Below are 13,929 nucleotides of genomic sequence, written 5' to 3'. Positions count from 1 at the left end.
CACTCTATTATCTTCTTTTCGTTTCCCCCGAAGAAAACGTTTCCCGGCACAGTTAAAACATTTTACGTAATTCATGAATTAAAAAAACACTTTTTTGGACCTCACGTACTTCTTCCTCTCGGCTCCCTGGCTCCATCTTCTCTCCATCTCCGAGGCCTCCCTCGTATCGGCGTCTTCTTCTGCTACAAGAAAGCGACAGCCCGACGCGATGGCGGCCACCACCTCCTCACGCCCATCGATGCCATGGTGGACAAACTACGCTGTCGTTGGTGAAGTCGTCGACAAGCCCTCGGGCGAGTATGAAGTGCTCTGCAACAACCTTCGTGGAAGCTTATGCGAACATGGGGCTCAGCGAGCTCAATCTCCATGATGCTGATAGGAGCGTAGAAGGAAAGCTGGTGCGCAGGAACGATGGAGGAGTTCTCAGTGTTCAGGTGAGAAGGAACAGAGTGCTTACTTCGGCTACGTGCTTTACGATCCAGTGTTAGCTATGATGACTCGTTGCAGGTCACCGAGTTCAAGCGCGGGGGGGTCGTGGTCGGCCTGGCGTTCGATCACCGCGTCGCCGACGCCTTCTACACCAGCATGTTCCTCGTCGCATGGGCCGAATGCGCACGGCCTAAGCCAATCTCCGCCGCTCCTTGCTCCACCCTCGCCGCCCGGCTCGCTATCGCCCCTCCCTAATCAGTAAACTCTACACCACACTTATCATCTCTCCCTCCTCCCGTCTCTCCTGACGGTCCATCCCATCACCGCTTCGTTAGCCGCATCTACCGCGTTGCCGCGGCTGATATCAGTCGCATTCAAGCTCTGGCGACTTCGAATCCGGCCAAAGCCGGAAAAAGGACTAAGATCGAAGCCTTCACCGCATTCCCGTGGCAGACGGTCGCCAAGGGCATGGGGAACGGCTCCGGCCGGCGCAGGGCCTGCAAGATGAGCGTGGTGGTGGATGAAGTCTTACTTCGGCAACGCCGTGACAGTCACCTTCGAGAATCTAAGAATCGCGGATCCAACCTCCAATAACATATCAAGCAGTAATCATGTCATATAGAATGAACAAAAACACCTAGCCTTAGCCTTGATCTAAGTGACGGGGCAACTGATTTTAGCCATATATGCTGCTTGCCTTGACTGCTAAAAGATCAATCAAGACAATCAGGCAAGGAACATTTTATGTCAATCTGTGAAGAATTCATGGTTATGATTCAGTCAGGGTTAGGCTTGAGAAGATGGTATCAAGCAGTCATGATCTCACTTGCCACTCTGCTTAGAGTCTGATTGCCCTTCTTGTGGCTCAGAACTGAAGCTCCTGCAAGCATTATCATCCGCGTGTTGGCTGCTCTCCTTTATCACTAAATCTTCTTTTTCTTTTGTTGTCTGCCCGGTCCTTTCCTACATATAGCAATATCATTTCTGCTGCTTGCAAATTGCAGGCAGAACAACTGGAAGCAAGTGAAGACAAAGTTTAGTACCTTGAGGGAGGCATTTTGAGCAACAAGTTGATCATATTCTTTCCTGATATGATCTACTTCTGCTCTGAGGGCTGTATTCTCCTCCTTCAGAACCTCAACACGCTGAGCCAATTCTTCATACTCTACCTGGAAGTAGAAACTTAAACCAATGGCAGCCACTTACAAACCTGGAGATTACCAGTCTCTCTGGATGCATAATACCTGCTTGCGCAACCTTGATCGACGTGCAGATTCCCTGTTTGACTGCTTTCTTCTCTGCCTTTTGAGTTCTCTTTCATCCTGAATTCATCAAAAACCATATATTTAAACAACACAAATGTCGAAAGGCCAGTTCCATTAACACAAAGTTCAGCATCGTGCAGGAAAAGGAAAGGAGAAATGCAAATAAACTGTAGCATCACAAGCTCTGGAGAATCGGAAAGGCATATGAAGACAAAGGATAATAAACATAACAAAGGGAGTAAAAGGGAATTTTGAAGGGTGTTTAAGTCATTATATCTTAATTTTAGCAAATAAGTCTTGGATCATCAGAGCAACAAATTAGTAACAAAAGGCAGCAACTTATTTATAATGCAACAAAATGGAATAAAGTACCATTTCTCCGTTAAAGAAAACAAAATACCTTATTCAGGAATGTTATAGTTTTTATGACCCAACGGAATGCTGGATATTTACTTCAAGGTCAGTGAGAACTATCTCTTTGTCTTGAAGAGAAACACAATAAATGGTTCAATCTTCACTTGTTACATGCCAGCACGAACAATTATCCGAGTATGTTCATTTAACAGAAATTTATATATGTAAAGCCAACCTACAGCTGGTACAAGAATCCTTAAAAATAGGACATGATATGACAAGGTATAATAATGAAACAATACTTGTCAAACATAATAAATAGCTTTTGCTTTCTCAAGCTTATTCAGAAAAAATGTGTGGTTAAAACCTAATTGTAAGTGATGAATGTTAATTATGCAAGTATGGTTAACTTATTCAACAGGAATAAGCTATCTTTCGCATCACAATGCTCTTGACATGCTGAGGATGAAAATACAAAAGTGCATGTAAGTCGATGAACAAGAAAGATAGTAACACTAAATGGACCATAAGAATTGGCCAATATCTAGTACCTATTAAAATGATATTACTAAATACAGAGCTCTAGAAGTCCTATCATTCATGGGTCAACATCAAGTATCCTTCAAGTGCCCACTTCTTGTTTTAATTTCCAATAAATAGGATAATAATCCAAGTATCCAATGCATTGACAAAGAATAGATCCAGTATCTTTATCAATCACGGAATGCATTTTGAGATACTTGTGAAGATCCTCCACTGTCAAACGGGCATCAAAGTTGCAAACACTAATTGCAGATATTATTTATTCATCATCAAATAAAATGTTTATCTAAGCTCAGAACAATAAATATATTACAGTCAAATAACTAGGAGTGAAGCTGAGAAAAAACCTGTAGCCAAATCTCTGATGCAACCTTTTCGTTGCCTCCAACAAGTGTACTAGGAACTGTTGCTCCTGAAGCTACTGTTGCAGGAACCTTCCCATATGCTGGAGGGTTTACGGACGGCGTTGGACCAACCCAGTAGTCCAACCCTATATTCAAGTTTGTCGTGGGACCAGCAACTACCCCAGGTAATCCAGCTGCTAAAATAGGCATTACAGGGACTGTCTGATGTGATGTTGTCTGTGTTGATGCAGTAGCAATGCCACTTGTGCCATTCTGGGATGTCTCTGCAAGACACATGGATGATAAGTCATTAATATAAAATTCATTAAATTAAGCAGGCAAAAAATTTATAGTGCCTAGTACCTACCATCCAAAGGTTCATGTCTGCCACCTGTCTTTGGTTCCGAGTCCTATACAATTTTCTCACAACATTAATGCTTGATCCACTAAAAGTATAGTTTTCAAACAACATAATATGGAGCTTATCTCTATAATATGCAAGTTACATGGACAAACCATAAAAGAGAGCATTTCCACACTTAATCAACTGCTAGCATTTCAACAGAACATGCTTGCCTCAAAATATACTTGTTAATTCAATAGTGAAATTTAAACAGAAATTGGATAAACTTTAATTAGCAAAAAAGAAGGCTGACAGCAGGAAAAAAAATCTCATAGTCAAAATTTGTCAGAGTTTAACAATAAACAATCAGCCAAACATCCTCATAATAAGGGGTTAGCTTAAATAAGTCCTATTTTTCCATCATCTGCTAAGGTTGCTATTCATAACAATTATTGCTAGGTCACAACATCAAGAGTAGCTTTTTGATGTTTTGGGTCCTCTCTCATATGTATAACAAATCAAAGTAATATTAGACCATATTTTAATGACCTAACATGACCTCATTCCAAAGGACCTGATGAATAAGCAAAGACTAAGCTTGTCACTCAAAATTTAATAAAGCAAATATTCTTACTCGAAGTAACCTATAAACTGTAACTGTTGCTCCAATTCTGAGCGGCCAATACTTTCAGCAAATGCTGAGGTTGAAGTCCGCATGTTATCACATTAAAATAGAAAAATAATTCCCAAAAAAATCTGAATACACTAATTTGATATCTGTAATGAATATACACACATTAAATTATAACTGGGCATCAACTGCCAGAATTTGACTCACGAAAATGGGGTCTTCAGAAAAGATATTTTGTTCTTCCCACTTTATAACAGTTGATCTTAGAAGATGCCATACAACAATAGCTAACTTAATCTAAGGATACATGTAAACATTTGAAGCTCAGTGCAGAAAGTTGATGTTTGACTAACGAAAACAGCTCGAAAAACTACACAAAGTTAATAATTACTGTTTCTTAAATGTGCTATTATTTCAAATGACCTTCAGCATTCTGGTGTTTAATAATGCAACATTGTATGTTGCAACTGACAACAGTAGACATCAGTTAAATTTGCATTAATGTATGGGAAACACAGAATACCTAATACAACACAGGTTCTGTTATGAGGTGACAGCTTATGAATGCACTACCAACAGGAAACTCTAAAATGTACAGTTTATATTATTTTCCATAAACAATTAGGAAAGCAATACAAAGGAAATGACTCACATTCTTAGAGTTAGCATCACTTCCTTCACTTGAGTTTTCACTGCCGCTATCACCACTGGAAACAATCGAATCATATCAATTATAAAAGCAGCACATCGCGATAATAATTAACCAGTCCAATATGCCTTTACCTTTGTGAGAAGATTCCATTAGCCGCTCCTGATGTTTTATCCAGCTCATTCTTATTCTTTTCTGTTACCATATTCAAACTTCCAAAACTTCCCTTCAGTTTTTGAATTGCATTCCTTTCTTTCCCTTCAGATGATCTTGCATCTCCTTCTGTGCTTGCAGGTATGCTTCCCTGTGAGATACAAAAGCATATCACACGACTCACCACCCTTATACTGAGTTCTAGATCACAATAAATTTTATAGTGTGGATTAGCTTGGGAACTCACATGGGCTTCAGCATTGCCATTTGGAGAAGTCATAGCATAAGGACTAAACGGGTGCAAACCCTGCTCACAGATTAAGGAGCATAGCAAGTAATTAGTAACATTTGCAATGCACTGAAAAAAAAAAGTCATGCATTTCAAAAGTAAGAAGTCTTTTGCTTAGTCATGTTCTAAAATGACATACCGGTGGAGTAGATGGATGTGCATATATTCCATGAGGATACATAACATATGGAGGTGGTGGGGTCCCATAAGGTGGCATAAGGTGCTAAAAGGAGAAAAAAGATGATTAAGAATACATTTCACCAGTGTATCATAATTAAGTTACATCAACATGAGAAACCCACCTGACTTCACTCAAAACCATCACCACTGTCATCCTTCCATATTCACTCATTAACTTTTTTTTTTTATTTTAGGTGCTTAAAATTTACACTCAGACTAACCACAGGCTAATACCACAAAATCATACTAACTTGGAAGACTCCCACTAGTCAAAATAAAAACATCATAGATGAGAAGCCAAGAATGTTAAAGAAATTCACTAGACATACATAGACATGTAGTTGCTGATTTCATTTAAATTAATGAACTTAGCACATGTAGACTAGTGCTGGTGATGGGATCGGCATAAGGAGAGGCATGCTTCTTAATGAAAGAAATCAATGTCCCTATTCTGAAGCAGTGTGCAGTAAATAAGCTAACTTCGTGCTCGATTGTTTGTCTTTGTTCATGAATCAATACTCTCAACAGACCTTTTCTCTTCCACGACAGAGCTGTCCTCATATGGAACGAGCAAAATTTGGATAAAAATATCTTTTGTCACATTTAAGAGGTTAGATTTCCAATTGCAAATTGTCTCCCCAAGTTTGAACTCCCCATACATACAACCAACCCAGCAACCAAGAGTCAGAAAAGTGCATCTGAAATTTGAGAAGAAAAAAAAAGGAGGCTTTTTTTTTTAATGTAATAGAAGAAAGCACCTGAGGTCCCCACATGTAGGGATGAGCCTGAGGACTTGATACGATCGGAGAGTGGAAGAAGCCATGTGGAGGAATCTGCGAGTATGCCTATTGGTGTCAGATAAAATACAAAGTCATGAGTTCACAAGATGTATTGTGAGGTTCCCAAATGTCACAATTCACTGAAGCAAGAAAATTCCCATCATCACCTGAAATCCAGACCAGTCAGGACAGAGTGAAGCACTGGGATTGGAGCTTGTGGCCGGTGGCTGCTCCTGAGAAAGGAGAAAAAACAGAAGAAGTAGATAATTAAACAAATAAAAACCAAAGTCTTAGACTCTTGATTCAAACTAGACCATCGAATAGGATAAAACTTGCAATTGCAAGAGCAGAATAAAGTACCTGCACGGCAGATGTCTTCGGCCCCTTGGAATCTGTCTCGCTGCCTCCCATTGTCTAACTTCTCCTTCTAACTCTACGTAACACTTACTTTGACTCTCCTTTCTTCCTCTCCTTCGTTCCCTCTCAAGCCATCCTATTTCTCACTCGATCAATTCTAAAGAGCAATATTCTCCAATCTAATAACCGAATTGAAAACGTCATAAACCCAAACGACTCAATTCTCAATTTCCCTTCAAATCTCGCTATAAAACCCTAACTCGTGGATATATATACTAAAATCTTGAACTGAAAAATTCACCGACGAAATTCGAAACGGAAACAAAAACAGATATCTCCCAACAAAAAGCACGATTCTATTGGGAAACAGATAAAAAAAACGTTCGATCGAGGAGGAGGAACATACTTACATGAAATCGAACACTATCGCAGACGAATCGGGACTTCAAGCTAGATCAGGAACCAAAAACCAGCGTAAATCTCTCTGTCTGGCGAACTGATCTCCGGCGGGGGAGGAGAACGAAGAATGACAGAAGAGAAGACCGAGTAACAGAAGGGGAGGAAGGCAAAGCGGCGGATCCAATGGTATTCCGATGAGAGCAATCTCTCGCAAAGACCACGCGCGAGAGAGAGAGAGAAAGAGAGAAGAGAGAGGGGAGAGAGACTTGTGTTGTTTGTTATACAACATGTAGTCCGTAGCACAAGCTAAGGATACGGGGACGGATACGCTAAGCTTTGGGCTGACACGGGCCGGGCTTCGACAGAGTCTACGATATACCACTCTTGGACGAAGTGGGACCCGTCTCCATGCCACGTTAGCGGTTCACGTGCGTTTCCCACAGCGTTAGCACTTTTCTGATTTGACACGTATGCACACAATATAACAAGCTTCTCAACAAGCCTACATGTCATGACCAAACTGTATGCAATTCACATAGATTACGTGCAGAGGATTCATTCATACATAATTGTTATAGTAGAATAAAAAGGCTCACACTTCGTGTTAATAAAGGTCTAAAGCGTAAGCAAACAATGAATGTAGAACACCAATCCAAACGAAGTAATATTGCAACATATGTTTATATCCTTGTCAACGTCTAGTTTTTGCTCGTAAGGAAAGAAACCAAGAGATCCTTTCTTTCTTCCTCACCTCTTCCCTCCCCTACAACGGTCCATGTTACCGTTGTAGACCTCCCGATTCAAATCTTTTATACCCCCTCCTCTTCTTCTTCTTCCGCCCACCTCCATTCTTGCGTCTCCATCTTCCTTTCCAAGACTTGGAGGCTTCATAGTTGTCACAGGCAATGGAAACCCCATCATCCACGGGAAGGAACACAAGATCTCGGGCCGCCGCCGAATGCACTGTCGCAAGCAAGCAAGAGGAGTCGCACTCGAGATCGAGAAACGGAGAGGAACGGACGGGGCTTATTGACGTCACCAACGACTCGCCCGTCGTCGGGCTCGCCGCTGGGCGGCTACTGGTGGAGAAGACGGCCTCGTCGTCGTCGGTCGAGAGCCGGGTTCCAGCGAGTAGGACCCCCGTGTCGGGCGAGGAGGTGCTCCGTGGCCAGGTGCGGACGCTGCTGCAGAAGGTTGAGGAAGACGCTGAGCTTGTCGATAAGCTGCCAGTGGGGCATCCGACGCCGCTGTTCTCCTCCATCTTGGACCTCGCTAGATCTCCGATGCGGCTTCTCGCCCCGACGCCGGCCAATACGCCGCAGATACCCGACCTGACTGGCTCGAAGGAAGGCTTTGCTTCCGTGGGGTTCGCATCGCCTTGTGTTTATCCAGAACAAGACGACCATCTAAAGGTATCCTGAGAAGAGCTCGCCTCTTCCTTTGCACGGAGTTCCCTCCGCTATCTCTTCCTTCGATACATCTTAATCATCGTTTAGTTCCATGTTTGGCCATGGGTTTTCACGTCCTTTGATCTATCATATATTGTTGTGCGTGCAGTTCGTTCAGGTTGTGGCGGCTTTCCGCGCAGAGGAACGCCTCGGTCCTCAAGAACTCCTCATCAACCGGACGCTGACGTTCGACTCCCCTGAGAAATCGGGCGACGAGGAGGAGGAGGAGTTGGATGGCTTGTGCGACGGTCTGAAGAAGATGCGGGTGCAGGATGTGAAGCATAGATTGGCTGAATTCACAGGGAAGCACACGAGGTTCATCTACAATAGCGACGACGAGATCGAAGGAGAAGAGGAAGTGATGGCTGCTTCGCCGAACGTGTTGGTGTTGAAGGGGCTGCCTACGCCGGAGGGGAAGCACCTCCGCTTCCAGGAGGAAGACGAAGAAGACTAAGCTCGAATCTGCCATAATTGGACAGAGAACGGGTGCAATTTCTATCGGATAACATCATCAATTCAAGAAACAGAGAACGCTTTATATGTTCTTTACTATATCTAAAATTCTATCAATTATATTTTTAATAAAGTTTACAAATTAATTAATACCTCTATTTTCTTTTGTTGGTGAATTTTTATGCCGGGCCGAGAAGTCACCGTGGCTTGATCCAATCCCCGATGCGCAAAGCCGCTCACATAGACACTCGAGTGGAGAGGGCGAGCGTTGGGTCGAGTCGAGTTCGAGCCTCATTGAGCTTGCCTCTCTCTTGACGAGCGACTTGCCTCTCTATTGCTGAGCTCATGCAAACAGGTCAAGCTCGGGAGGGGGATTTCTCGACTGAGCGCGGCCTTCCCTCTTGGTAAGCAACTTGCCTCATCGGGTGCGCCTATCTTTCTTGGCGAGCGACTTGCCTCTCCATCACAGGGCTTTTGCAAACAGGTCAAGGTCGAGAGGGGGATTTCTCGACTTGATCATTCCAAAGCTTAAATTAGCTTTTGGTGGAATGAGAGAAAGAGAGTCGAGTATTCGAAAAAAGCCTCCCCTGGTACTAACCAAGTGATTTATTTTTATATTTGCACATGAGAGTTGGTCATACCTAATTCATTAATAACCGTTGATCCTTTAAATGGTGAACCCATATCCTTCATGCAAACACTCGTCGACCTGCATGGATCGACACCGAACGACGTCACCCCAAGCTTTACGAGGCAACTTCGTACTTAATAACTCTATCTTGAGTTTTGTAGGGCAATTTTGTACTCGACAACATCTCATCCTGAGTTTTGCAAGATAGCTTCGTACCCGATAATGTCCTCTCGAGCTTTCTAGGAGTAGCTTTGTACCTAATAACATCATCTCAAACTTTTCGAGGGAAGTTTGTACCCGACGTTACATCTTGCATGGTCTTGTACGACACGGGAGGATGATCTTTTTGTTTGAGGTGTCACACCGACGTGATCCGCCAAATCGACTTTGAAGCTCCATGTTGGTGCTATCTGAATTGCTACCAAAGGGCGTGCCATCAAATTATGTCATATTATTTTCCTATAATACGAGAGACACTATATCCAGTATATTTATTAGATCTCAAGAATGTAATAATTAATATTCACAACAAAAATGTATTGTCTCGTGAGTTTTTTATTTTATTTTATTATTTATTTATTTGTTTTTAAGCTCCAATGTGCAATTATTAGCAGTACTTTGCGTGGCCAAAATGCAATGAGCACCCAAACTAATCGGGATTCCAAATTTGTGGGGCGGCAAAAAATTTCCTACGAAGATTCCAAATGCATAGCATTCTGCTGCCATTTGCACCGATCGAGCAGCACTTGTCCTTCGTGCGACAAATCAGACAGCGTATGGGAAATGAACCCGGTAGCACGGCCATTTCGAAGCGGGGTCCATCCGGTAAGCCATGCATATCAATGCGGGACCCAGTTAATTAGCCAACGTAAGGCTCCCGATTATCTGGGCCAAGACAGATGAGCCAGTATTTCTTTTTCCCTTTTATATAAGAATAAATGGGAAGATATTTTTGGTGGCAGCGAAACGACCACCGCTGTCGCCGCTTCGTATTCCGACCACCCGAACACGAACCACAGCGCTACCAGATGGCCGCCCTCCTGCCTTCCTCGCTCCCAACCTTCTCCTCCGCCGCTCCTCAGAAGTCGAACAGACCGCATCGACTTCTATCCAAGACCCTCGCCCTCCCCTCCCTCTCCTGCTCCTCCGCTGCCATTAAAATCCATAGATCGTCCTCCTTCGCTGCCGCTTCCGCCGTCCCAGGCGAAGACCGTGAACCGAGAATCGCCGACGAGTGGGGGGAGAAGTTCGAACCAGATGCCGAGCCGCCGTCGGCGCCGGATCCCCCCAGAGACGAGGACGAATGGGGCACCGAACCGGGGGCCTCGGCGTCCTTCGCGGCGGGCATCACCGACGAGTGGGGAGAGAAGGCGGAGCCGGAGGTCGAGGCGCCGTCGCCGGCGGATCCTCCCGTGGATGAAGACGAATGGGGGCGAGAGCCCGGGGGAGCAGGGAATTTGTCGGGAAATGGAACCCCGACTCCTTGCGAGGATAACCTTGGGGACTTGAAGCGGTGCCTTGTGGACTCGTTGTATGGGACGGAGTTGGGGTTTAGGGCATCGGTCGAAGATAGGGCCGATATCTCGGAGCTGGTCAACCAGCTGGAGGCAGCAAATCCCACTCCAGCGCCGACGGAGGCCCCCGAGCTTCTTGATGGCAATTGGATTCTACTGTGAGTTGTTTGGATTTTTCTCTCCCTTCTTTTCCTGTTCCTTAGGGATTCAGATTCGTCAGTTCTCGTTGGGGCTAAGAAAATGACGGTAATTTAAATTCGCATAACAATACATTGCACAGTAATTGGTATGTCCTGTTCTTGATTATAGTTGTTTTCTTCTCGCGAAATATTCCTGGTCACCAAGAAAATAGACATTAGGGACCTGCGTCAATCGGACTGTTCAAGGTTGAACATGGGTTTGCATTTCAATATGTTAAATTTATGGCATGTAGAGGAAACGAAGATGGAAATGTGGTTACTGTAACCTGTAGATATTGGCATGATTCTCTACTTTTTCTGTCTACCAGAAGAGGGTCTTTCATTTAATTTGATTCATCCTTAGTACATGATGTAGGATAATCTTGAAGGTTCCTTTGAGATTCCTAAAGATGAATATGCAACTTGCTGAGTACAAATATGAGCTGTAGAAAGATTAAAGCTTAGCAACTACACTAAGCATAGTTAACTGTCAGCACTCAATTACCAGAGTTCTATGATCCATATCAATCAACAATTTCATGATGTAACAAAGGAGAGGATATGAAAGAAACATGCTATTTTAGGCAGGAAAATGACTATGAGATCAAGTAGCTGTTGTGAACCCAGAAGGGTAGGTGCTGCATGTCCTCTAAATAATTTGCTACAATGATGAAGTTTCCGTTGGGTCATTGCACTGAATCCGTCTCAACTTTTATGAGATATATATTCTGTTGCATGTTAACAGCAGGGGCCACCACTTTGCTACTAAATTCGTGTTATTTCAACGAAATAATTGTCTCAATATTGAAAGAATCACGGCATTATATATAAGGCTTCATGTTGTGTGTACTGTTTTAGCTAATTAGAGGTTGTCTTTTACTTGCTCTAGGTACACAGCATCTTCTGAGCTATTACCTCTTTTAGCAGTGGGGACAACACCATTGTTGAAAATTAAAAGGATATCTCAAGCAATTGACTGCAAGACTATGGAAATTGTGAATGCTACAACTCTTTCCAGCCCTTTTGCCAATTTTGCTTTTAGTGTTTCTGCTTCCTTCGGAGTTCGAAGTTCATCCAGAATCCAGGTATCCTCATATTAGTCACAAGTGATTTCTGATTATGTTTTTTTCTTCCCTTCAAGTAACTAGTAGTGCTCTTATCAAACACAGTTTAGACATACATAGTATATTTGATTTAGTTGGAGAAACACTTACTGTTCAGTTAGTGACACTAATACAGAGAAGAGCAACTGCACTTGTTGAGTTTGCATATATGTCTGTGTTAAATAGGAAATGCTTTTAGTGTTTGGATTCTTGAAACAATGGATTGAGGAATGACTTTGGAATGTGATTTTATTTTTACTATGTTGAATCCCATGTTTTGTCCAGAATACTGGTATCCTCATTTTAATCACAAGTGAATTCTTATTATGCTTTTTTTTCCCTTCAATTAACTAGTATTTCTCTGAAAAATCACAACAGACATATTATACATATTTGCTTTAGTTGGAGAAACACATACTGGTCAATTGGTAATACTATTCCAGAGAAGGGCAAACTGCACCTCTAGTGTTTGCATGTTGTTGGAATTGCTGTTAATGTTCGATTCTTGAAAAAATGGATTAAGGAATGTCTTTGGAATGTGCCTTTATGTTTGTAACCTTGTCATGATTTCATGGTTTGAGAAACTGTACAAAATTAATTTTAAATTGAAATTTTGCTCCATGTATCAACTTTAGAACAATGAATCCTTTGGGGAATCTTGATGCCTCTCGGAAGGATAACTGTTCTTTTGATGATCTGAACTTTGAAATTGTGGAAACTACAGTTCAAGCAATTATGAAAAAAAAATATTTCCAGTTAAGATGGTTTTCTGACTTGATTGATGAATCTCTTCTTGAAATTCTTGTATCATGTGGCCATGTTGGTGATGGGAATAACTCCATGGGAAACCTCTTCATGATGATTTCCTGTATATCAACTAGGAAAATTAATTTCAACCGGACAGGTTCTTGTGTATTGATTATTTCGAATCCTTGAGAATCCTCTCTAATATGTTCAGTTTGATCTAAATTTGATCAGGCAGCTTGAGCATTTGTTTTTCTTCTGATCTTCTAAAGCATTTCTCTGATTTTTTTACTGGTGATTGAACCACTTAGTGGTGTTGAAGTTTCAACGAGTAGAGACTACTCAGGAAGCACTCTGATGCTTCACAACGATATATGTGTAGTTCAAAAGAGGAGGAGGATATATCGTCCACCATCCATGACGCACCCATATAAAAGCTTCCATACAATATATTGTTTAAATGTTGCAACTGCCAACTGTGTCTTTTTCTCCTTTCGGTAACTTGATCGGCTTTTCTGCTGTTTTTTTTTTCACAAAGGTTAAGTTGTGGTAGCGAAATTTGCTTTTTTTTTTTCACAAGGAAGCTCAAGCTTGTTCATGCCGGTGCAGGTCCAGTTCAAGGAAGGAACTTTTCAGCCTCCGGAGATATCATCAACACTGGATCTGCCAGAGAAGTTTGATATCTTTGGGCAGAGTATCAACCTGAAACCTGTTCAGCAGACGCTGAACCCAGTACAAGAGGCTGTTGCAAACGTCACTCGTTCCATCTCTGGCCAGCCACCTCTCAAAGTCCCTCTGCCTGGAAATAGAGCTGAGTCCTGGCTTCTGATAACATACCTCGACGAGGATTTCAGGATCTCAAGAGGTGACGGTGGTTTGTTTGTTCTTGCAAAGGAAGGAAGCCCTTTATTAGATCAGTTGTGATAAAGCTGATTGGGAATATCAACTGTATCCAACCAAATCTTTAGCCAATCTTCCTGTTCTTTTTGACTGATCTATACCTAATTATATTTTCTGTGAAGGGGGATTGCATCACTCCCATGAACGCTATTCCATGATTTCCATCCATACACGAGATGCAAACGATCATCATATGAACTGATCAATTTTGATTCATCATGGATGTTACATCACATTTTTCT

The 13,929-nt window shown here is 42.4% G+C and overlaps 3 protein-coding genes and 1 pseudogene across 9 annotated transcripts; 3 read left to right on the top strand and 1 right to left on the bottom strand.

Moving 5' to 3' along the window:
* The first annotated feature begins 111 nt into the window (after nucleotides 1–111).
* On the top strand, nucleotides 112–926 carry LOC135614180 (coniferyl alcohol acyltransferase-like; annotated as a pseudogene).
* A 152-nt stretch (nucleotides 927–1,078) lies between these two features.
* LOC135585574 (bZIP transcription factor 1-B-like) lies at nucleotides 1,079–6,986 on the bottom strand. 7 transcript variants are annotated; one of them, XM_065111249.1, is made up of 13 exons: nucleotides 6,723–6,986; nucleotides 6,320–6,495; nucleotides 6,127–6,192; nucleotides 5,939–6,025; nucleotides 5,140–5,223; nucleotides 4,959–5,018; nucleotides 4,693–4,862; nucleotides 4,562–4,616; nucleotides 3,303–3,345; nucleotides 2,939–3,219; nucleotides 1,674–1,751; nucleotides 1,473–1,598; nucleotides 1,079–1,392 (listed from the first exon to the last, which is right to left on the bottom strand). In XM_065111249.1, exons 2-13 carry the CDS (start codon nucleotides 6,368–6,370, stop codon nucleotides 1,252–1,254), a joined length of 1,242 nt encoding a protein of 413 aa, XP_064967321.1. In that variant the 5' UTR covers nucleotides 6,371–6,495; nucleotides 6,723–6,986; the 3' UTR covers nucleotides 1,079–1,251. The 7 variants fall into 7 exon arrangements, with proteins under 7 accessions (XP_064967321.1, XP_064967324.1, XP_064967320.1 ...); XM_065111252.1 differs by having other exon boundaries at nucleotides 6,320–6,452; XM_065111248.1 differs by having other exon boundaries at nucleotides 6,727–6,986.
* Nucleotides 6,987–7,576: 590 nt separating this feature from the next.
* LOC135613518 (uncharacterized) lies at nucleotides 7,577–8,729 on the top strand. Its single transcript, XM_065110551.1, has 2 exons — nucleotides 7,577–8,127; nucleotides 8,273–8,729. Exons 1-2 carry the CDS (start codon nucleotides 7,621–7,623, stop codon nucleotides 8,615–8,617), a joined length of 852 nt encoding a protein of 283 aa, XP_064966623.1. The 5' UTR covers nucleotides 7,577–7,620; the 3' UTR covers nucleotides 8,618–8,729.
* Nucleotides 8,730–10,195: 1,466 nt separating this feature from the next.
* On the top strand, nucleotides 10,196–13,922 carry LOC135614178 (probable plastid-lipid-associated protein 3, chloroplastic). The gene is made up of 3 exons (XM_065111246.1): nucleotides 10,196–10,919; nucleotides 11,830–12,025; nucleotides 13,397–13,922. Exons 1-3 carry the CDS (start codon nucleotides 10,276–10,278, stop codon nucleotides 13,709–13,711), a joined length of 1,155 nt encoding a protein of 384 aa, XP_064967318.1. The 5' UTR covers nucleotides 10,196–10,275; the 3' UTR covers nucleotides 13,712–13,922.
* Nucleotides 13,923–13,929: the final 7 nt, after the last annotated feature.

This window comes from Musa acuminata, chromosome BXJ2-6 (assembly GCF_036884655.1).
Source record: "Musa acuminata AAA Group cultivar baxijiao chromosome BXJ2-6, Cavendish_Baxijiao_AAA, whole genome shotgun sequence".
In the NCBI taxonomy this organism is placed as follows: Eukaryota; Viridiplantae; Streptophyta; class Magnoliopsida; order Zingiberales; family Musaceae; genus Musa; species Musa acuminata.
This window is presented reverse-complemented; position numbering and strand designations above follow the sequence as displayed.

What these genes read in the sequence shown, in the direction of transcription:
- LOC135585574 (XM_065111249.1), bottom strand. Translation starts at nt 6,370, where the DNA reads ATGGGAGGCAGCGAGACAGATTCCAAGGGGCCGAAGACATCTGCCGTG. An exon ending in CGAAGACATCTGCCGTGCAG is followed by an intron (nt 6,193 to 6,319) that starts GTACTTTATTCT and finishes CTCCTTTCTCAG; the next exon opens with GAGCAGCCACCGGCCACAAG. An exon ending in GATCAAGGTTGCGCAAGCAG is followed by an intron (nt 1,599 to 1,673) that starts GTATTATGCATC and finishes TTCTACTTCCAG; the next exon opens with GTAGAGTATGAAGAATTGGC.
- LOC135613518 (XM_065110551.1), top strand. Translation starts at nt 7,621, where the DNA reads ATGGAAACCCCATCATCCACGGGAAGGAACACAAGATCTCGGGCCGCC. An exon ending in AACAAGACGACCATCTAAAG is followed by an intron (nt 8,128 to 8,272) that starts GTATCCTGAGAA and finishes TTGTGCGTGCAG; the next exon opens with TTCGTTCAGGTTGTGGCGGC.
- LOC135614178 (XM_065111246.1), top strand. Translation starts at nt 10,276, where the DNA reads ATGGCCGCCCTCCTGCCTTCCTCGCTCCCAACCTTCTCCTCCGCCGCT. An exon ending in GATGGCAATTGGATTCTACT is followed by an intron (nt 10,920 to 11,829) that starts GTGAGTTGTTTG and finishes TACTTGCTCTAG; the next exon opens with GTACACAGCATCTTCTGAGC. An exon ending in GAAGTTCATCCAGAATCCAG is followed by an intron (nt 12,026 to 13,396) that starts GTATCCTCATAT and finishes ATGCCGGTGCAG; the next exon opens with GTCCAGTTCAAGGAAGGAAC.